The 23185-nt window shown below is 34.2% G+C and overlaps 1 protein-coding gene across 3 annotated transcripts in view; it reads right to left on the bottom strand.

Annotated features, from left to right (window-relative positions):
- The window catches only part of LOC124535814 (visual system homeobox 2-like), a 98504-nt gene that overhangs the window by 6000 nt on the left and 69319 nt on the right, over positions 1 to 23185 (bottom strand). For 2 of the 3 annotated variants that reach the window (XM_047112175.1, XM_047112174.1), the window contains 2 exons: positions 8950 to 9124; positions 2426 to 2461 (listed from right to left, as the gene is read on the bottom strand). In XM_047112175.1, coding sequence (XP_046968131.1) covers positions 2426 to 2461; positions 8950 to 9124 — 211 coding nt within the window. The remainder of the gene's footprint in view (positions 1 to 2425; positions 2462 to 8949; positions 9125 to 23185) is intronic. The other variant, XM_047112176.1, reaches the window with a different exon arrangement.

The raw sequence follows: 23185 nt of genomic DNA, 5'->3' as shown, positions 1-23185 counted from the left end.
CACTCTACAACTATGTTTTCCGTTACTGTTTCGTTGCTCTGATGGTGAGTTTGTAAAGGTACTCCATGTTCCTGAATTATGTTTATATCTTGACTCAGACCGTTAAAATAGTTAATGATATTTTAGTTCAATAAATTAACAGCAGCCTCTACCCCTAAGCGATTTCCGTTCGCATCGGATAGCCGTTCCTTCGGACTATAAGAGTGCAACTATGTTTGTGTAGTTATATATTTACTATTCACTATCATAGTAATTGGTTGTGGCCAAAAATTGATCATATTGTCCTCAAAACTTTATCACATCGGTTTGTTTTATCTCAACCTCGTTTAGCAGCGGTAGTTATAAATTTTGTTAAATATTTCGAATTTAAATTATTTAGGATTAAATTATTAATGATTTTTTTATTGAATACCGTTAAATCGTTATCATTTATTGGCTATTTTTCACTGTATTTTAAGAGATAAAGCCGATTACACTTAATCCACCAAAAAAGACGATTTGAGTTGTGCATGACACTTCGTTCAAAACTACTTTAAATTTTATTGCAGGTACGAGCTTTTAGATGCAATTCTAATGTCGCTAGCTTTGAAAAACTTATTAGTTTAAACGACGCATAATATAAATATTGTCTTATTAACAGCATCGCTTACACGAGCTACGAGCGTAGCAAATTTCGTAGCATGAATGTTATTTCAACAAAATGCTTAAACGCAATTCTAATATTTTCTTATGTTTTTGATATTTCATAACGCTTTAAAGAACAGTTTTTCGAGTTCAGATTTTAGTGATCTCAAAAAATATTTTATGATTAGATTCCAACAGGTTTCATGGTTTCAGACATTCGCTTCTCTACTTAAGTACTAATGGAAAATTTACTATCGTAACGTAAATTATTATTTATATAATTATTCAAATATTACGCTGAATAGTTATTTTAATCTTTAATGTTGTATGATTTTTTGTTAATATTGAAGATTTTATTTTTGTATCTATGAAAAATTAAAAATATATATTTTTTTCTGTACTTTAGTTTCTCTGTCATAACGAGTCTGCGTGTCATCACTTCGCGAAACTAAAGCACTAAGACAATTTACCTACTCGAAGTTAAAGCAAGACAGTAATTTTATGCGGTGCCTTCAAACGCCTATCCTTTTAGAGAGAGTGGTGTTTGGAGAAATCTTGAGGACAGGATTCGATTGAGTTTCCACTACTGAGAGCACTCCATAGAACTTTTCATTCCAGTAATGGTTATGCTGCTTCCATACCTGCTAACTTATACTATTTTTATTCATAAAATTTTATTTTCGAAAGCAAGTGAATGAAAGTAGGATATTATTTTAGAGAGTACTGATTTATGAATGTCTAAAAAATTGTTCGCTCAAAATTTATTCTAAATATTTTTGTATCAACAAATAGTCTTATATACTAATATCGATTTTTTATAACGTTTATAAAGAATTAAATTAATATAAATAAGTAAATAATAACTTTTAACCAATCAACTAATAAAGAATATGCGAAAATAAGTTTTGAGTTATAATGTCTCGCGGTCAAAAACTAACGACCTCACCGTGTCGTTCTAAAACTAATGATTAGCTGTAATTTTTATTTTACAAAATTAAATAAAAAATTTGTAAGACACAATCAAATTCGTGAGAACAATCGTCGTGGAGTGTTTTATTCGCGCTAGCTCGCCTCGTGTGCCTGTAGCCTAAGAGTGCTGGTGTCATTTAGTAAGATAAAAGAGTGATGTACAAAGCAAGTGTATAATAGGCAGATAATTCAGTAAGGCGCACTTCGCGTGCATTACAATCCATTTGCCGGCTCTAGCACTTTGATGTCTGCGCGAACAGCCACTCTTGCTATACTAAGTCACAAAGTGAATAGGATGATAGAATTTCATCAGTATTGTTTTCTGATATATTTTTAATTTCACTTTTTTTAATTGTTCGATAGTTGTCGCGCGGACGACTCGTCGTGTGTTATCGTTGAGCGCGGTATGCGTTTGGCTTTAGGGGGACGTGTGTAGCTCACTTTTAATAAAAAACTAAATTCACTCCAATTTTTAAAGATGGATTCTATTGAGGCGGCTTTGTAATTAATTTACGTATTTTTTCAGCATTACTTTCAGCTTGCTATAACAGACACATGTATATATCGATTGGTTTAAATATGAGTTACTTATTCAAATATAAATAATAATCAAACGATTGTTTATATTTTTATATTGCTTAATTAAATTCAATTTGTCCACGACTGTGTGGTACCACCCACTTATCTTTTATTCTACCACCCAACATAAATACTAATTGCCGTGTTCCGATGTGAAGATTGAACAAGTGCAATTATGGTCGGTGGCGCATAGTTCGGTGCTGAATTAATATTTCTTACAGACCGGAGGCTATGAGCAAAAGAGACCACTTACCATCAGGTAGCCGATTAGCGCGTCTGCCATTCAGTTCTAAATACAAAAAATAAATAAATAATTAACTAACTTTCTTCAGTAAATATGTTATCGTTGACATTACAATTACAAGTGACTAAATTAAAACAATTTTAGACCCTTTTTCTGTTAACATTATAAATTTTTAACCCAATCATTATCATAACATTATCTTAATTAATATTATAAATGTGAAAGTAAATCTGTCTGTCTGTTTGTGAGCCGAATTTAATGAAATTTGTTATGAAGCAAACTTGAACCAAGAAAGGATATAAGCTTTTTTTGTCTTACACATGACGACTAACCCCTAAAACGCCGCTAGTGTAATGTACAAGACTAATCAAAACAAGTCACACAAGTGTAACCGAGCGGTTTACTACATCCCATTGAGAGTCATATCATCTCTCGAATCCATCATCAGATCAGTTCAATGATATCAATTTGTTGACTGTTGAATATATACGAATAGATATAAATTTACAGTTGCATTTTTGTTTTGTTATTCAATACACACGTTAAGCTGATATAGTATATAATAGGTAAGAGTGTAAATTTGTGTGGTGGTAAACGGAAAATGAATCAAAATGAGTAAATTGTATTTTTTATTTGGTGTTCGAATCTAATTGATTCAATGATATTATTGAATCTAGAGATCATAATAATCAGTAATAATAAATGAATTAATTGAATTTAATAATCGGAGAGGTGTGACAATATGTGTAAACGTCATTAACTAAGAACATACTTGAATAGTTTAATTATAAAGTGACCGCTATACTCACAGTCGAATTGATTTAGCTAACCTATTCTACTTATAAAATATTATTGTTTACTAAAACAAAAACTATAACGAAATAAAACTCAAAAGGTAAAATGTACTTATATACTCTTTTTTACAAATTGACTTATTTGATAAATCAAGTAATTTTATTATAATAAAAATTTGGACGAGCGCCTTATCTTCAACTGTTTATAAAAATAATGAATTACTTAATCAATTTAAACAAGATATAAGTTTGTTCGTCTTCCGTCTCATCAGCTAAATTAAATTCTTATTAATGCAATCCATATTATTGATATAGGTACCAAACAATCTGCTTGTATTTTTTTAATTGAAATTATAAAAGTTAATGTTTTGTCCAATTCAACAATAATTATTATACACCACAATATTTTCAGCCCAGAAATGATTACGGAAAAATTATATTTTAAAAATTAATGGTTGCAAGAGACACAGATTTTATTTTATTTTTATATATTTAAACATGAACTTGTCAAAATAAGGAGACTCTGTAACTCGAGTCGACGGGTAAAAGCCTAAACTACATTGATAAGAATGATGATATGAATCATAAATTGCGTTTTTGTTTTACAATCAACGCATTTCTATAGATTAGGAAATGTTCCAAATTTATTTCCTTCGTTATCGAAGAAGTCTGGACATGTTTAAGGATGACCATAGTTAAATAACACGGTGAAATCAGAACACAATAAGGCCATTCCGAAATAAGTAAATATATGCACGGTTCATTTAAGTTTTAAATAACATTGATTTTGATTCGTATCGGTTTATAGATTATGAAAAGATCTGTAACTCTACATATATCTACTCGTATTAGAAGAAAAAAAAACTAAGTTAATGTATCGGAGTAATACCAAAAAAACATTTTATAATTATAAAAAATGTAGAAGGTTCTACGGTTACTTATCGTTGGTTAATTTTAAGATCACTAGGTTATTATTTGGAGGCAAATGTTCATCTGAATACAAAAATAATTAAATAATACATTTTAGAAATATAGGCGGGTTCTTTACTAACATAAATAAATAATGTAACATAGCTAAGTATAATGCATAATATATTTGAGTATTTTAGGAAATCGTTAAAATGAACCTACTGAGAGACTCGACACATTGAAACGAGGACTGAAAAATTACGATGAAAATATTGTATTTTTATAGAATTAAATTGTATCAATTGCAATTTTTTTTATTATTACAAAGTAAATAATTTTAATACCCCGCTATAATTATTTAAACCAAAGACTCTACGTCAATTCCTTTGCCCAAAGTTTATCTGGAATAGATAATCATTCGCATTTAAATTAATTTTAATAGTAAACTATTTGTATGTTTTTTTTTTGTTTTTGAAATAAAACTTGTTTTTAAATGTACTGTGCAATAAAGAGTATTTGATTCTCGTTTTGAACTCTCTTCCATTTTTTTCTGACGTTTGGTTCTTATGTATGGTTACTGGTTTTTATACATAATTTTTACATTCGCGTGCGCATTTGTTTTAGTTTATACTCTGGACAATTGTTATTGCGAAGGCTTGTAATATAATAATAGAGGCGAGTGATCATTTCGTAACGGTTTACAAACAACTGAAAGAGGCAACAACTGAATGAGCTAGATAATAATAAAAATGTTTATAAAAATCGGATTAATAATGATATGTAGCTTTTATTAATTTAAAGAGGAATTTTGTTTAATATAGCTATGATTATTAATAGCTCTGAAAAGATTTTCAGGATTAAGTAATGTTTAATAGGCCCTCTAACTTAATGACCATGTAATTTCATTCAATATTCAGTAATTTCGTATAGACAGACAAACGTTTTTATTTCTAATGTACGGGCTAAGTCTCGTCGATAACCTTAGTTCATATATGAAGATTTGATACATAAGCACTCGCAAGCTCCGATGCGCTCCGCTCCTGTCTCGCGATCCGTCAGTCACCTAATTTGGCGGGCGAGTACATAATGTAGTAACGTCACATAAAAAAACCTACTCGAAATCAAAATAAACAAACGTCTAGCTCACACTCAGGTTGAAAACGAGTATCGTTAAGTACATAATTAATATGTAAGCGAGGCAGCCGCCGACCCCCGTAATCAGGGCTTAGACAAAACGACGGCCATCTTGCCCCGCCTCGCCCCCCTCCTCCCCCGCGCGCCCCGCAACCCCCCGGGCGGTGAAGGCTGTATGCAGCCATGATATGATTGCGTTCTGATTTGCTAGATTCGTTTATGTATAGTCTCGGAGACCGGCGGAGTTTTTGGAACGCAGGTAGTTTTATTTTTCATTTAATTACGTTATGTGCTCGTGAATTGGCCTTTGTTTTCACCCGTGAATTTAACCTTTGTATGTAAAGGAAACGTTCTTTGTAGTTGTTTTTAAACTGTGCTCGACGTTTGTTCTGTAAACGTTTACTATTGTTATTATACAAGTTTCGAATTATGTTTAAAACGAAAAAATAACTACAACTTCGTGCATACGTATCAATACAAAAAACTTGAGTTTATTTAACGTAAGCGAGAGACTTCTAGAATTTGTCATCAAATATTTAAAAGTGGAATGTTACAGCTCAGTGCTCGAAACTATGTCTCGACTGGTATCGTTTGATTGCACAAAAAGCCAAGTCGCTTCGAAGTGAACTTGTTTACGTCAACACGTAGCGCGGCCGCACGTAGCCACCGGTACGAACACAACGCCACTCAACAGCCCTTCGCAAATTCTTACCCGCCGCAGAAAACAAATCCTAAATACCGTCGACATCACCCCTATTTCAATCGAATAAGGTCTACATTGCTCTGACGAGACGCCGCACGTCGTTGAGCGGAAAGCTGTGAAAAATGAACATCTCTTGTAGCCGAGATTAAAAATTACACATTGCTTTGTCTCGGCGATGTCTGACGCGAGTGTAGTTTTAAGCAAGATCTCTTTATAAGGGGATACTCTGTTTCATGTCTGCTTAACTCTAAAGGGATTCATGAGATAATCGTATAATTAAAACGAATAAAGTTTTCTTAATCAAAATTGTATATTATGCATTTACGCTCCGAAACTACTTATATAATGTCGCTTGACGTATAAGTCATTGACGTATTAAGTGCACTTATAATAATTTGTTGAAAAACTACTGAACATCGGAAGAGCAAAAAATAAAACAAAATAAAATCGCAAATAAACAAATGACATTGAGAGTTTATAGATCATTTGATTATGAAAATAAACTATTAAACATTTAAAAGGGAACCTTATTAATACCAAATAAAATTGTTTGGTTTGATTGGAGTAAGTAGGTCTGTTTCATAGTTGTACATAGTTATTTCATTATGTGTTAAATGAATTCAAATAGTTACATTGCTGATAAAATCATTGCCCTGCCTAGTAAAAGGTAAAGCACCAAGCAGATGACGGAAACGTTAATGAGCTAGCTACATATTAAAAGCCATGCGGTATTTATTCGAATGATGTGTGTAATTAGCAAAACGATAAAACGTAATCAATACCTAATTGGCCGCTAAATTAATTAATTAATATTTTCTGTCATTGAAGTGTTGATTTTGTTCAAGCTAATTAATGCATAGTCGAGTGTCGTAGTAAGTATGTGAGGACTCACCGGTCGGCGGCGGTCCGGGCCGGCGCTACGGGCGCGCAGCCGATCTCCCACTCGACTCTTGAACAAAATCGACACTTTTAGTAGGAGAATACGTTTGTCTACAGGCAGACCACGCAACGAGCGCTGTCTGCAGACCTAACTAAGGCACTCTATGAGCCGTCATTAATAGGAATCATCTTTAGAAGAATTGAATCGCGGTCAAAGAAGAAAAAAATTAAGATACCTATGAGCTAGACTTCTGCGTACACACTAGATAAGGTATGATTATAATCAAATCGCGTTGACCAAGTTTTTATGGGAGTTAGAATTTTTTCGCGGTCTCTATTTCGATATTGGTTGATTTTCAAACTTAAGAATTAAATTCACTACACATAAACGTTTTACTAAATACACACATACATGCACACAGACATATATTATAGACATATTTGATTGTTCGCATTTATCCGTTTGAGTTGACGAATTACTAATGTAAGAAGCACTAACTGTGTCAAATTTATCTGCGTTTGTTTGAGTTTAAGAGACAGGTTTTTGACGCACAGTATTTCAAATCTACAAATCTAAAATCAGCTTAAGCAATATTACTGTTTGCAACTTTTTATTTCGGGCATGTTCAGCTTAATCGGTCAAACTGTTATTATTTTTTTATTATCTGAATATTTTGTTATTGAATCCAAGAGAATCGCCCCGTTAGCAAACACTTAAGCTAACACTTAAATCAATTATATTTTATTATAAACAAAAATTACATTTTAAATTTGTTTACAAATTACCAATTTTGTATTTTAGTAGTTTGTTAACTTTATTACTAAAACAAATTTGTAACCAACAAAATAAGTAATTTGCAAACAAATTTAAAACGTATTAATCTAAAATGAAGTGCAATGCTGCAGTGTTGAATAAATATTTTAGCTTTGTGAACTATAATGAAATAACAATTACTTATTTAATGGTTTAGGTTACGGACAATCTAAATCACCATTTAATTTATGTTTTCCATCAAGTTTTCATATTTTTAGACGCTAATAGAAAATGCTATTAGATTAATTCGTATCTCTTTAATTGTACAACAAATATTTATACAAAAGGCTTTTGTATATTTACCAGCCGACTTCTTTTTAATTTGAAAGCAGAGTAAATTATTTAAAGTAATTAATAACATGCAATGATTCCTAGTATATCAAGAAAGAATTCTACTCTTATAACTTGTGCGTGACCAATATGAATAACAATAAGCACATGGATGATTTTTTAGTAATGCAAGCATGTAATCTTTCGCAAATGAAGACTACAAGTTAAATTATTCTCTTTCTCTTTAATGTACAGCAGATTTCAAAACAATTATAAACACAAAAATAATAGAAGATGTACAATGTACATGATATTACATTATCGCTAAGTAAGTGATCTATTCCAAATATTTGGGCAAAGATCTTCTGAATACGACTGAAGATGAACATAGATTAATTATTAAATGTAATAATGTACTTACTTTTTAGTAAGATAAACGATAGCTCTGTCACATATAAATTTAATAATGACTTATGTTAATGACGCTATTAATTGGAAATGTATTACAAAGTTCCGCTTAAACCAATCAACGCTAAGCGTGAGTTCTAAATTTGCCACATAATCGGGTTTAATTCCACATTATAACGAAGCAAATAAATAAACATTAAATATCGAAAAGCGTGCGGTGTATATGTGTGCGTGTATATGTCTGCATGTGTGTGTGACTACTCTTTTGATAATTAAGTATACCCAAATCATGAGTATGGTGAGATATAATTTATTTATTTTGTTAAACATTTATTATATTCTAACTTTAGTCACTTTATATTAAAATATACAAGTGTTTTAAAACAAGTCCAAGTGAAACTAGAATTTGAAACGGAAAGGCAAAATATTAATAGTAAATAAGTCAAGGGAATGAGTTGATTGAAACTTATTAAAAGTGAAGGTAAAAATAATGGTAACTAAACAACTTGAATTTCAATGTAAATTCTACACTTTGAGTTTGGTGGGCGCTGTATGCTTTGTTATATATATAAAATATCAATGACTAGAAGTGGTAGAACTACGTAAGGCAAAGTAGTCTTACCGAGTAGCCAGGGCGCCACGTTGTCGTTTTCCTTGGCGCTCTTCAAGATGGTTTCCGGTAGCGGCAGCGAGTGGCGCACCATCGCTCCGTAGAGGCCGTACTCGGCCATGATCGTGGACCGGCCCCAGCACTTCTCAGTCTTGCGCCACTTGGCTCGTCGGTTCTGGAACCACACCTGGAACAAATTGGAACTATTATTATAACAGTCTGTGGATATCCCATTTCAGAGCTAAGACTTCCTTTTGAGGAAAATTTTTCGAGCTTATCCACGCTCCTCAAATAGGGATGGTAGACACTAGCAGATAGCTCTGGAAGATCTCAGTGGAGCTCGTTTGGGTTTGAACCTGAAATTTCCGGTTAAGATTCATGTGCATGCATATTAAACGCTATATGTATGATATGAATGTGATAAAGAGTAAACAGACGGAAGTCTCATATGTTGAAAACTGACTACCAACTCTACGAGGACTCACAGGTGTGTAGCCGATTTTATGTCCTTTACGTTTACATTAATGCGTTCTACTGAAATTGGACATCTTCCACCAGTAAATATCAAATCAAATCAATTTTATTCAGGTAAACTTCATGAAACGTTTTTGAATTCGTCAATTAAACACTACCACCGTTTCGGAAAGCAGTTTCTAGCGAGAAGAAATGGCAAGAAATTCGCATAGTTGCTCTTTTCAAATAAATAGATTTGCAATGCAATGCTGTTGTTTACAGTAATTAGTGTCCTATGTGTCCTATCAAAGGTAAAGGCTTGTGACCAAGTCCGTCACTAGCCACTCATCAGTGTTATTATTCCACCAAATACTTTGAATTGCAATTTTTTCATTTAAAGAATTTAAGTCAGTGATAGATCGATGGTCATCAGGAACCAAAAGTTATGTCCCTTGTGCCTGTTGTTACATTAAAAAAATAAACGCAGTATTCATGATACCTGTATTTTTGTTTAGGCCAATTCATATCAAGTTGGTGATATATGGATACAGAACGTAGATTTCGGTACAGCTGACGCCGTTAATGAAATGAAATCTGCCGTGTTTGATGTTCATTTGTTTTAATGTTTTAATGTTGTGGTACGTAGAAAGCATTGCCAGGAAATTGTCTTAGACGAAATTTCGTTGTATTTCCACCGAGCAGTCACAGCATAGCGGGTTAAATCCTAATTCTTTCTTTCATAGTATTATTTGGGTTGTTACAATCGCCATTTACGTACAAAAAGTAATGACTTTTTCGACTCTTTTACTTTGAATATGTTTTGTTGGCGGTCCATATTAACATTGTTAGACAATGTCTAAATAAATCATTTGTTTAGAAGTGTGTAAAACGAATTCAAACAGACAGTTATTCATAATTATAATATCAGTACGATATAGGTATAGACATATGTGTATATGTCTGTAAAGTTTTAAATTAGTAAGTGCTCTCTGGTGTGACTTGTGGTGTGTCTGTCTGTATTGAATCGATTTTAATAAATAATACGAAGCAAGTTTGAACCCCATGGACGGACATAGACTAGCTTTCTTTCAACCTCAAAGGGCAAGGAAGTATTCTAAGAACGAAGGTTTGTAAGCAAGTTCTAGAATCATTTCTATCGCAAACTCAAAGCCAAGCAATCGTAGCCACGGGTACCACTTGTTTAAATGTAAAGCGTTCCAAAATGTCCACTGCGCTTTACTTATAATAACATTATAGCTTCCAGTTGATGCAATGTTAATGTTTTCATTGACAAAATAGAATTCACAAAATGCAGTGATTGGTCGTAATTGAAAACGAGCCAGTACCGGTACGACAGCAGTGCTCAGTCCGCAGTAACTAAGCATATAAAACAAACCAATTAGCGGCACACAGTGAGGCTAGATTAAATTTTCAAATATAGAACCGTACTGTGTGCTTACCTAGGGCTGCCGCAGAGGAAACATATTTCAAATTAAAATATGTTTTAAAATCATTTTTTTTCAACAGTTATTAAGTATTTTATTATATTAATGTGTGGATTTGATTTAATTATAAAATCTTATTTTTACTTAATTTAAATGAAAGACAAATGTAACGTTTAGATCAGCAATTCAGTTATCGAATTAATTTCAAACAATAATAACAATGAATATTAATGCGTGGTTATATAAACTTATACATTATAAAGGCCCGATGCCTTTAATAATATTCTCGTTTTACTTACTGACTTAAATTTTAATATGATGACCAATGAGTCAAAAAGACGAAATGTTGTTTTTGTAAATCCAACCGTTAGAAGAATATAAACAAAACACCAATTAATGCTGACCTAAAAGGCTTAAATGTAGAACGTTCGGTTGTATGGGCGTTTGTCATTACATGTATACAACAGAGTGCTGGAAAAAACTTAAACGCACACGGTAATTCAGTGGTCTTATAAACATTGTTTCCGATGTGATATTAAAATACCATTATAATAAAAGTTTAAATATAATAAATAAAATCAGCTCTTTTTAAATAACATGGTTTATACGGTTCTAATATGTAAATAATTCAATTCGTATATTACATAATTATGATACGAATTTAAATTCCCACGAGTGTGACAACCCTAACGTCGGGCGCTCGTCTCTGCGAAACAGTTAATTTCTAATTAAATTTGTTAATTAAACTCGATCCACGTTCTCGGCGCAAATTAATACTCCACTCTATTATATTCAGACTACCCGCTACCTACCGGCTCTGTTCTACCTCACTACCTGTGCCCGGGCCACTGTGTATAATGAAGGCATTCATTCGCGATGCCGTGTTGTGGAGGACATTTGTGCTGTTTCAACTGCTATCTAGTCTGAGGCATTTAAAATTGTTTTGCAAAACACACAGGCATACGGTAATATCCTATGGTCAAACTTCACTATAACTTCTATGTCTGAAGAGTTAGTTTGGTTAAAGTCAGTAATCTTAGGAAGTAGGGAATACTTCATTGGCGGGCAGGCTGGGTACGGTAAGCACCAGGATTGGAATAGTATAACGATATTGATTCTTTTGTTGACAATTTTGCAGCTCGAAGTTTGGCTATAATCACATGCTTTTGTCTATAAAAGCACATGAAGCCGTCATGTGCCTGGACTCATTCGGTTGACGATGGAAAGTCGATCTGTATTTATCTTATAAAAATATAGATATTTATTTTATAGCAATATTAGATGGATCAGTAGATCTTATCTTCCTAATAGATTTTAACAAATGTTATAGGTACACTAATACTGTTAATAATAATATACATAAATATATTATTTTAATTTTTCTGACCCTACCTGGTTTTTTCCATTAGACGTCATAAACTGGCGAAAAGGAGTCTGTATTCTTATTTAGTTTTCACACGATATCCATAAATAGTGTAAGGGTTGCTTAATCGACCAATCTAATCCGGTGATCGAATACGATTACCTTTATTGACCAAAAATAATAGCATTACCGAAGGCGTTGAAACAAATGTGGATATACTTCTAGCGTAGCTCTTCTGTGTCTCTTCTGTTCTCTCGTTATCGAACAGTAATCACAAGTTTTTACTATATTTTAGTAACAGTTTTCATATTATTTTTCTTTTGAGACAAAAGTTTCATTTGTGGGATACCTACTAGATAATGTTTTAGACATAAATCTGTTGTAACTGATCTTGAGTAACTTCTTGGACATAATTAAACCTTATTACTTAATCATCATAAATCAACTTAATCATAAATAATTAAGGAACATACGAAACGACAATATCTAGAATACAAATCCTTCAGAAGTTAGGAATGACAGTAGGTACATAGATGTCACACATGCACGCGACGAGCGTACACGTAGTCGTCCGTGTAAGCCGGAGCGCCGGCGGGCGGTCCACGATATTGATTGGACCGCGGTGGCCGGTGACAGTCTAATTGTGGCTCGAGATTAGGCCCGCGCCTAATTGTTCGTCGGCGCTATACTTGCTCGGGGCGCTCCGCACTCGGGAAATCGAATTTCCCGGAACGCTGAGCGTTACTTGATATGGGAACTGGAAATGCGATTAGGCGTCCGCTGCGTTCGATACATCCATATTTTTCACGGTCTTTCTGTTTTTAAAATTCGACGATAGCTTCGGTGTTTAATTTTGTGATTGTGGCACACGGTGTGTGTTCTAATTTAAGACTCATAATGGTATACATTTGATTAATTTAGGCTATCTTATAGATATGTGGCACGATCATATTACAATGTACAAAATCACCAGAGCCCTACATCATATAATATTGGAAAGGTACTTTGTTAAAAATAAGTTTACTTCTAGGTATGATTTAATAAATGACTTTAAATGGTCTTGAGAAATAAATGTCGGAGTAACAAAATAATGTTGTGATGAATAATACAGTACAATCTTGGATTTTTAAACAATGGTTGGTTCAATCAAAAACTGCATTCGACATGTGTATACAATTCTTTGAGCTTATTTCAATATTCTTTGTTTATTTATCACTCATAAATAATCTATTGTCGATAATGATATAAGTCTTCAGTACACAGTCTACAGAATAGTACTGTTGGTCTTCAGTGTGTCGCGTCGAAAGCAATTAACCTTACTATGACGTACCCGTGCGCCGGTGTCAATCTGATTGTGGCGCGGAGCTGGCTGGTCCGCACGTGATTGTTTGCGGATCAGCCCGGCCCGGCACTCATACACGGAAACGCGATTATACGACTGATTACATCAGGAGCGATCGCACGCTAACGTCGATTGTAAGATTTCCCTTCGTAGCAATATTTGTTATCATTTTAAACCATATTCAATATAAAAGGAATTTTAGCTTATAGCCTTTATATTCGAATATTTTTAAAACAGTCAATAGACAAAATTATACAAAAATATTGAAAGGATCGGCTTCAATGTTTTATCTTTGGTTTGGTTTTAAATAATCACGCATTCAGAAGAAACATACCCAAATTAAGATTAGAAGCGGACAGGAGATATTTATTATCTCCTTTTCTTTCATGCATATAGTGAAACAAAAGGGTAATAGAGTGGAAGATTGTCTTCATTAACAACGTGGTTCCATAATATTAAAAATATGAACCATCTAACTATACCTATGTATATCCTCAATAAACATAAATGCGATCTAGAATAAAATTTACCAAATTTTAGAAATTTCTGGAGCATTATTTGTTTTTTTTTTTTTAATATTTCGCTTTATTTTTGGTGCAGTCAGGTGTCATCATTAGTGAAATGCATAATTTGTTATGAAAGAAACCAATAAATATGAGAGTAAAAGTATTTTGTATATTCGATACATCACATAACAGACAATCCTTCACTGTGACGTTACACTCACAAAAGCGTGTAATTGGGGCTTGTATATTCTGTACGGCGCAGCTCGACTCGGCGGCTCTGAATTTCCTAATTAACATAGAGGCACAAAGGTTCGTGTAATTGTTAATTTGGCAGCACATTCGGGCCCGTTAATGATGCGTAGCGCCGTGCGAGGGAATTACTCCAACCCGACAATTTATTACTTGTATGTGACAGAGCCCAGCTCCGGAAGGCCCCCGGTGCGGGCGAAACGACGGTCGAATGGAGGCCATCGCAACTGGCCACATTAGTTTAAGGGTCGTATTTGTAATGCTTGCAAAACAATTTGTTGGGTACCCGTGCGATTCTATAGCTGTTGGATTTAAAGTTAGAAAGCTAACTCCAATAACAGAGGGCAATTTTAAAGCGAACCAAACAAGCTGCGTAATGTCGAAACTCGAACTTTGAAATGGTGATAGTTTCACAAAGAGACCATCTATTTAAATTGTAGGTTAAGTGCTTTATGACCTAAATATTCAATAAAGTCTCAAGTGCCACGTTTTGATAAAGGCTATTTTTATATAAAAATGTATCCAGGCACACAAGCAGTTTTTCGAATTAGAAACTGAACAAACCAGCATCAGAGTACCACTTTTTTGCGACGATGAAAGTTTTGGGTTATAGGAATACTTCCATATATCTTTCGTTGAACTAAATGAAGACTTTGGCTGTACAGCTTCACAAATAGTAACTTAAAAGTAGTTTCTAAGTAGTAAATCCTACTTCTCAGTTGTACTAAACACTGCCTCAGGTATTCCAATATTAAGGGTTGATTTGATTGTTACAATACAATCCAGAGAGGAATATTTACGACTTAGACTCGCGGCGACGTGTCACACACAAGGGTTCGTTCATCCATTACCACGTGACAAGTGCTGAAAGACAGAACCGATACCTTTATACATCATAAATCTCAGTGGTTTAGTTTTTATTGCTGCGGGCGTATGAGTAGACACGCCTAATATTATAATGTTTTAATCAACAATAACACATTAGACAGTATGAACCCCCGCACTAATGTTATTGAGCGTGAATCGCATTCAGCAAACAGGAGCGACAGTGTAGCACTCGGCTACAATATCTAATCTGTGGCACAAAAGGGATAAGCGTACAATCAAGGCGGCAAGTGTCCCTCAGGGCCGGCTCCCTCGGGGCCGCGTCCTGGGCCCGCTACTCTATTATTAGTATCTGTTAAACGTTACCGCTTTGTACGGTCTTAGTATTTTACTCATTGATAAGTCGAAATTGGTTAGGGTAATGGATTTCATTGGATTTTATACAAATTGCTTCAATTTGGGTTTAGAACATGATCTGTGGTGGAAAGTAAATTTTTGTAAACACTAATTTTTTTGAACACAGAGAAAATATTAATTAGTAGTCAATTTTTATATCAAATTTAAAAACTTTCTCTTGTTTTGCAGGCGTCCTGTCACGACGTCACGGTATTTCTTTACTTAAAATTTAAAATTCATGATAAATAGATTAAGTAAAGAATGTTTGAATTTGGTTGTGGGAGAAGAATCTTGATAGAATTAAAGCAAAAGATAATTGTATGTCATTTAGGAATACCGAGTACATGGTAACCTTTAGCTATAGGGTCAAACATAGTATATTCTCTGTGCCTTTAATTACCCTGGCTCTCTTGTCATGCAAAATAGATTTTCGTACTTCTTTGTACTGTTGTTTGACTAAGAGGTTTGTGAGTGATAGATACCACCGAGAAGCGTTTACACAAAGTCCTCTAGCACTGGCAGCTAGAAGCATCAAGATTATTAGCCACATAATCAGTATTGCTTGTGTCCTGGCAATCACTCATAAATGTTCTGATAAGAAATAACAAATGGTAAAACACAAGCAACGTTTAAAGGGAATAAAGTGCAAGTTAAAACAATTAATAGATTAACCCGTTACAAATGAAACGCGCTCGGGGGCGCAGCCTTAATTTATCAGCGCCGGAGCTCGCAATGACGCCGTCAGCCGTCACTCGGAGCGGACACTCAGCAATTTCATTAAGCCAAGGAGCCGTACTGAAACCGGTGACAGTTTAAATAAGGCGAGTGAGTTCACAAAGGCGTTCTTATTTACGGAGTGCATAATTTCATTTCTTCGGTCGGCTTTGAATGGAGTTTTCGAACGGGGAGCGGGGCGTGTCGACCAATCAGGTGCAGGCGCGGGCTAAATGGAGTTGCGATTGCGTCTGTTCTCAATTTGGCGGCAATTTGCGGCACAATGACGCTGCGGACGGTTCCCGCGCCGCCCGCGCTCGGCGCCTCGCCTTAACAGGTTATTATTCAATTTGGGGTGCGTCCGACACATTTTGATTAGTCAATAAGTTAATATGCGGTTAACGGTGACACTTTAACAGCTTTCACTTTCAACTGTAATTGGGAGGTGTGCTGATAATCGAACCACTTATTTAAAGGCGTACGTCTGGCGTAGGACTTTAATGGGAACGAAAGTTAGCAAGTTTTATGGACCGAGGAGATAACAAAAGAAGATACACAACATCGGATTGCACGTCAGCGTTTGTTCTAGATGACTATCTGAGCCAACCACATCACAAATGCATTCCTTTAAAATAACTGAAATATTTAAATTGTAAGAATTTTCTGTCATTACAGTCCAGCGGAAGTCCAGGTGGAAGGCGGCGAGCAGTAAATTAAAAGAAGTAAAACCATCAGTTAGAAATGCATGGTTGTAAAGGCGATGAGGAATGAGAAGCAAATATGATGGAAAACGAGATAATCTCACTATAAATCTGATAAAGGTTTAGGGACTTCCAGTTCGCAAGGGACTTAATACTTTGTTACATCTAAACATTATTAAAGCAACTACATTATGAGAGTTAGCAGGATGAATAATTAGAAAATATATTATATATGCGCAGGAGTTTTACACTTAGTGCGGTTGCATGCGTTATCAGGGCTGAAGTCTCAATATTCAATCAAACGTCTTGGCGTGCTAAAACATTACATGACAAAAAAAAATATTGTTTACTGTGAACAAAAATACATAATAGTGCACATATGAAGTACCTATTAGTTTACGACTAAACCGTGAGTTACGGTTATAATAGCAAGATAAAATAAACTACTTACGCGCAATAACAGACACCCAATAATTACGCGTGATTGGCGGAAGCGGATATGTTAAAAAGGCTCCAATTTATATCATTGATTGCGCAAGTCACACGGTAACAATGACGCGTAGTATGTAATGAAAATATGGAGCTAACGAGACCGTGAGCTGACTTCCGACAGCGGCCGTAAAATAAACAAGACGAGGCATGTCGCGGGCAAATTATATGCTGGTGTGCTGTCTGCGAGGCCGAAGCGACGTGCGTGAGCGTCGACGCTTAGAGCGTTAGAACAGATGCCGAAACATAATCAATTATATATATTAGATTGAGAATTATTGTATCTTTTCGCCTGAATTTAGGTCTTTAAATCGCGAAAAAAAAAAATTGTAATTATTTCGATAAAATCGTAAAATTTGGGCTCAATATCCGAAATTTAACTTTACTTATTGTAAGTATTTTATATAATTGAGTAAAATCTTTTTAAATAATATTTATATATATTTGTCATTGGGTTTACAGCGTATCAGCTCTCGATGAGCAATAAATAAAACGAAGTCGCTGCAGCTCGTGGCTTGCGCCCACCGGGCAGCTGCGCTAACTAGGCAACTAGCGGCCGTGAATAAGCGATTTCGGGCAATCGCTCTGTCAGTTTGCTCGATCAACGCGTAATTGCTACAATATCGATAATAATATCGATAATTTGCCACCGTCGTCCGCCTGACGTCTAATCAATGTATATTTGACGAATCAAAACGAGAGCGTGCCACTGGACTGGTTATTGGAATTAGTGTCGTGTTATTTCTTTCAGTAAAGAGGCGGTTACACGTTTACAAAAAAAGAGATTAATATAATTACGTTTACTACTTTTTTTTAGAACTTGTGTTATTTGAACTTTTTTATTCATTATTTGAAAAAAAAAACCGTGACTTTAAAGATTATGCTGTAAAATTTGTAATAATGTAAATTACTGATAAAATATTCGTGTCTTTAATACAGAATAGTACAAACAATCATTTGAATGACAAAGGATAATCTAATTAAGGCTTACTTAATGATTAACGAATAAGTTGATACGAAAATTTTGTATTGTAACAGAATAACCGACGAGATCGGATATCTCTAAGAAGGTTTAATTAGTTTTAAATATTCAGGTACAAATATCTTAATCTTATTGGTTTATGATTTTGTAAAAAAAATACTTATATATAACTCAAGGATATAGTAATGCAGTCATCGCTCATATACCGCTATTAAAATAAAATATATAAATATTAAAGGTCAAAAATTAGTAACGGAAAATTTATTAAATTTTTTTTCCTTATGATATATATAATAAGTCTGTGGAAACAGAAGTCAGTTTCCTCCAAATTCTAAATACATATTATACATACGTTCACTCGATTAATTTCTGCCACGATAAATACATAGATTACATTTCGATTTAAAACATTTTAATTACATATATTTAATGGATAATAACCGTTAAATAATTCAGCCTTATTATAATGTACATCCGCAGGAGTCCCGTGACTCCAATCGATTTACGATTAACACAATCCGCTTACACGCCGAAGAGGGACTCGGGTCCTTGACAGTCCCAATATTTTTAATTGAAACCAGATTAGATCTTCCACATGCAGCATTCATACGTTCAATCATATCCGGGGGACGTATTGCGAGTATCTACGTTTCGATTTAATACCGGTATTACAGATTATGCCGATCGCTTTGTGATGCAAAATTGAAAATTTATTTGCCCATTTTAAATATTGAGTTCTGAGGAAAATTAATGCGTGAGGGCTCGTCGACGTGAAATTTCAGTTTTGTGTCATTATAATAATATGGGACGGTAATTTTCAGTGTAATTAATAAAGTGTTAATTGAGTTTTAACGATTTAATGCGTCCTTTTGTATTTAAGGTAAGGGTTTTCAGCTCGCGTAATTGTATGTTTAATTAAACATTAACTAAAATTACTTGTAGTTTTATGCTCGCGAATTATTTTTAAATAATTTAATTATGAATGGCTGCCAGTTATACTTCTCCTTACATTTCCCGCTGAAAAGCTTATTACTGTCTGACCCGTAAACTATCTCTATGCAAAATATCAACGTCAACGGAATGCTTCGTTGCTGCTCGTGAGAAAAATTAAAAACATAAATATATCAATTTTGTACGGAATTTCTCTCGTGGATATTTCTTCTTGATAAAAAAGTCCGTGTTATTTTACAGCCTCTAAACTATATTATCTATGTAAATATACGACATGTTTACAACGCTAATAAACAACATTTTATTAATATAAGTACCAGTAATTCTGAAGTCTTTGAATGGATCATAGCAATAGCGACTTATCATCACTAAGAAAACAGTTTCCTCTAGCGAGATTCAATTTCAATTCAATTCTTCCTGCGAGCCAACAGCGTAGACCATGCTATGGTGGACAACTCGTCAATTCGAACAACCTTCAAATATACAATCAAATAATAGTGAATCATAATAAAACGACAAAAACTAACGATAAGTAAATATGTGATTTGACAATACGGCGCGGGCGGAGGCGGGGGCGGAGCGGGAATGCGGCGACCGCGGGCACTTGCGCAAACATAATCAGCTTAGTTATTGTTCATATTAGACCAATTCCGTTGTTTGCTTAACTGTTTCTTAATGGTAATCTTTTCGAAGGAATTTCGTTTACGAAATTTTGTGGCTATAGCTACTTACATTGCTATTGTTTTATTTGTTTAATACGTGCAGGTCGCAGGGCTAATGGACCATCTCAATTGTAGCCGCCGTAAACCGGAACATGGCAAAACAAATCATTAATAAAGAATAATTAATCCGTGGAAGATCATATTGGATTGAACAAAGCAAAACTATCAAGTATGGATATATTGTCTTATATGAAACTTAGGTCAGATATTCAAAATAGAGTTTTGGGATACCCTGTGAAGCCTTCAACTTTTGCAGGTTTACTAACGCGTAAATATGCATTTAAAGGAAAATCTATTTACTTCATGGTAAAATGGTTGGTACTTATGTGTTATTTATGCATAGTAACGGCACTATCGAAGAAGTGATTTCAAGATGTCTCTTTATAGGCAAATATTTGTTTGTTTTAAGTACCATAGCTATACACATAGCCATACCTATAACGAACGAACAGCTTGAAGATTTATTTTGCAAAGACGCTTTAATTATACACAACTTACATTCTAATAATTAATTAAAATTCCTTTAATTTCCACTCGATTTAAAAAAATGAGGTTATACGTTTGCATTTATTTTGTCATCTCATAAATTTTTCATTTATGAACCGATTTGGATTTTTTTTGTATTTTGTGCGGTAGGTATGTATACCTTAGGCTTGGTCCCATTTAAATTTGAAGAAAAATTTGTCAGTCGATTATTTTTTTGTTAAATTTGATATTAGTAGTCTGTTTCGAACGAGTGAGACGGAGGTATTGTAATCATTTAGAGATCGTGGAGTGCCGTGATAATTTTATTACATAGGACTTTAGACATATAATATGCATGTTCTGTCAAGCAGTTAGCGTGCTGATATTAAATTCATAAATGGATAAAGAGTTGAGATCGTCGAGTCACGTCGATTAGTGGGCACGCAGCGAGTCGGTGCCGCCATCTTATTGTGTCCGCCATTTTATTGTCATACATGTCAAATGTAAAATGCAGCGGAAACGGTGCATTAGTGTGTAATAGTTGTTATTCTACCTGCGTTTGTTATTAAAATAATATCGCAGACATGCTGGCCACATGCCCCGGCCACATGGCTCGATGTAATTACTACTCTTTATTATCTCACGTAATTATGTCTATACAAACAAAGATCTGTTATGAAAGTTAAACTAAGAACTAAGAAGTATTAGGTACTTAGCTAACATAGGTGCCTTTATTTGTTTATAGGTAAGTATGTCATTGTGTTTATGTTCAGTTATTTTTAATCAGTTGTACATTTTATGAGGATAATTAATTATTCTGACTCCAAAACAATAGGTAAGTACGAATAATTTAATTTTTAATCGTCTGCTCTGAAAATGTAAACTTGTACTAATTTTGGATAGTAAATCGCTACCATGTATCGCTTCAAACAGCTATATATTAGCAGGTATTCAAAGGACAAAACTCTCGCTAAAACAAACCCCTCCGTGCGAGTGTATTCATCGCAGTCTATCCAAACATTCGTGCCCGTACCTGTCCGCCGCACTCGCGTAAGTACATAATCGAACATCAATAAGCGCCTAATAAAACAACAAGCCCTCCCGCGCTCTTCCCCGAACCTCTCTCCGCCGCACCACTAATAATTACGCATTTATTTTCTCTCCAAACCCCTCTTGACAGCCCGAGATGCATCCCGTGTCAATCCTTTGTATACTCTACAAACTTCTGAGACAACCGATAAACACACCAGTAAGTCTTATTCACAAACGAGTAAGGTTCAATTTTGAATCGAATATGATCTCGGAAATGTAAACGTATGTATGTTGTTGTATAAGGTGCCTACACGCTCATTAGTGTCTTATAAATAATATGGGGTCGCTTATTGTTGGAGTGTTGCAACAATATTAAAATAATAAGGCGATAATAAGGTTCTTTGTGTCGCTTGTGTTGAGAATATAATAATATGGAAAGCTGTCGTTTACGAATGTAGAGATGAGTTTAACACAAAAGTGGTGACGTGCGAGGTTTTAAGATTCCGCAACTGCTCCTTTATACCGTCTAGGTACGATTGGTGCGATTGGAATATGTTTACGTTTTGTTTCTATGATATTATTTCCGTTACAAATATATATATTGTTAGAATCAAGAAGGCGTCCATACTTGTTTTATTTTTTGTAGCAAAACTTATTCTTCGTTAACGGGCTAGTTCAAACATAACGATAAGTAGAGAGTGTTTTTACGATTAATATACATACATGTAGTAGAAATACTATAATATTTCAAAAGACTTGACACACATTCGAAAATGTGACACATTTAGGTATTAAAGCTGTAAACTCTACATATTGTATTTAATTAAGAATAAACATCTTTTGCAATGCAATTAACATTTCTAATACAATATAGCCACCATAATTTATGCAATAATATATAATTTTAAGGAAATTATGATATTAATATGTCATATAACAACGGAATATCATGTTTGTCGCCTACACTTACAATTTTCTGTCCGACCATGTTGTCGGAAACTCTGTTCATAATGAACAGTTTATTAATTCGTTTTAAATTTCAAAGTATAAATTATATTTAACTTGAGCTAGTATTTCGTTTACAGTAGATGTGATCTACATTATAACAATTATATTATGTCTGTACACAAAGATAAGCTTAGTGTATCATTAGAAATATGTCATTCTGTTATTTACATAGTTTTGAGTGGATCTAAACTGATATATAGAAACGCTTTAAGGCGTGTGTTTTTCGAGTAATTTATTTTGAAATCGTAAAATCCAAAGGTCTTTGCTGGCCTTCAACATTTTTCCAAAAGCAAATTTGGTTCAAACATTGAATTTATAAAGATTGCCTTAATCGATGCAACAATTGTTAAATGCGTTATCCTATTGTTTCCTACACCTCAGGTAAAGGCGACAGATTACACGCGTTTAAAAAAATAACATAAGTGCAATGTTTCGTTAATTCTCCATATCGAGTGCTTCCTCAGCGAGCGGCTACACAAATAGTTCGGACGCGCTGGTAATTGGCCGAGGGCTCGCGCCGGGAGATGAACCTAAGCAAACATTTGGGATCTCCTCGCTCACCGACTGCTCTCGAATGTGTTACTCTTTAAATGTTTTGTCAATCA

Source organism: Vanessa cardui, chromosome 15, assembly GCF_905220365.1.
Source record: "Vanessa cardui chromosome 15, ilVanCard2.1, whole genome shotgun sequence".
Taxonomy (NCBI): Eukaryota; Metazoa; Arthropoda; class Insecta; order Lepidoptera; family Nymphalidae; genus Vanessa; species Vanessa cardui.
Note: the sequence above shows the minus strand (reverse complement) of the source record. Positions and strands in the feature narration are given on the sequence as shown.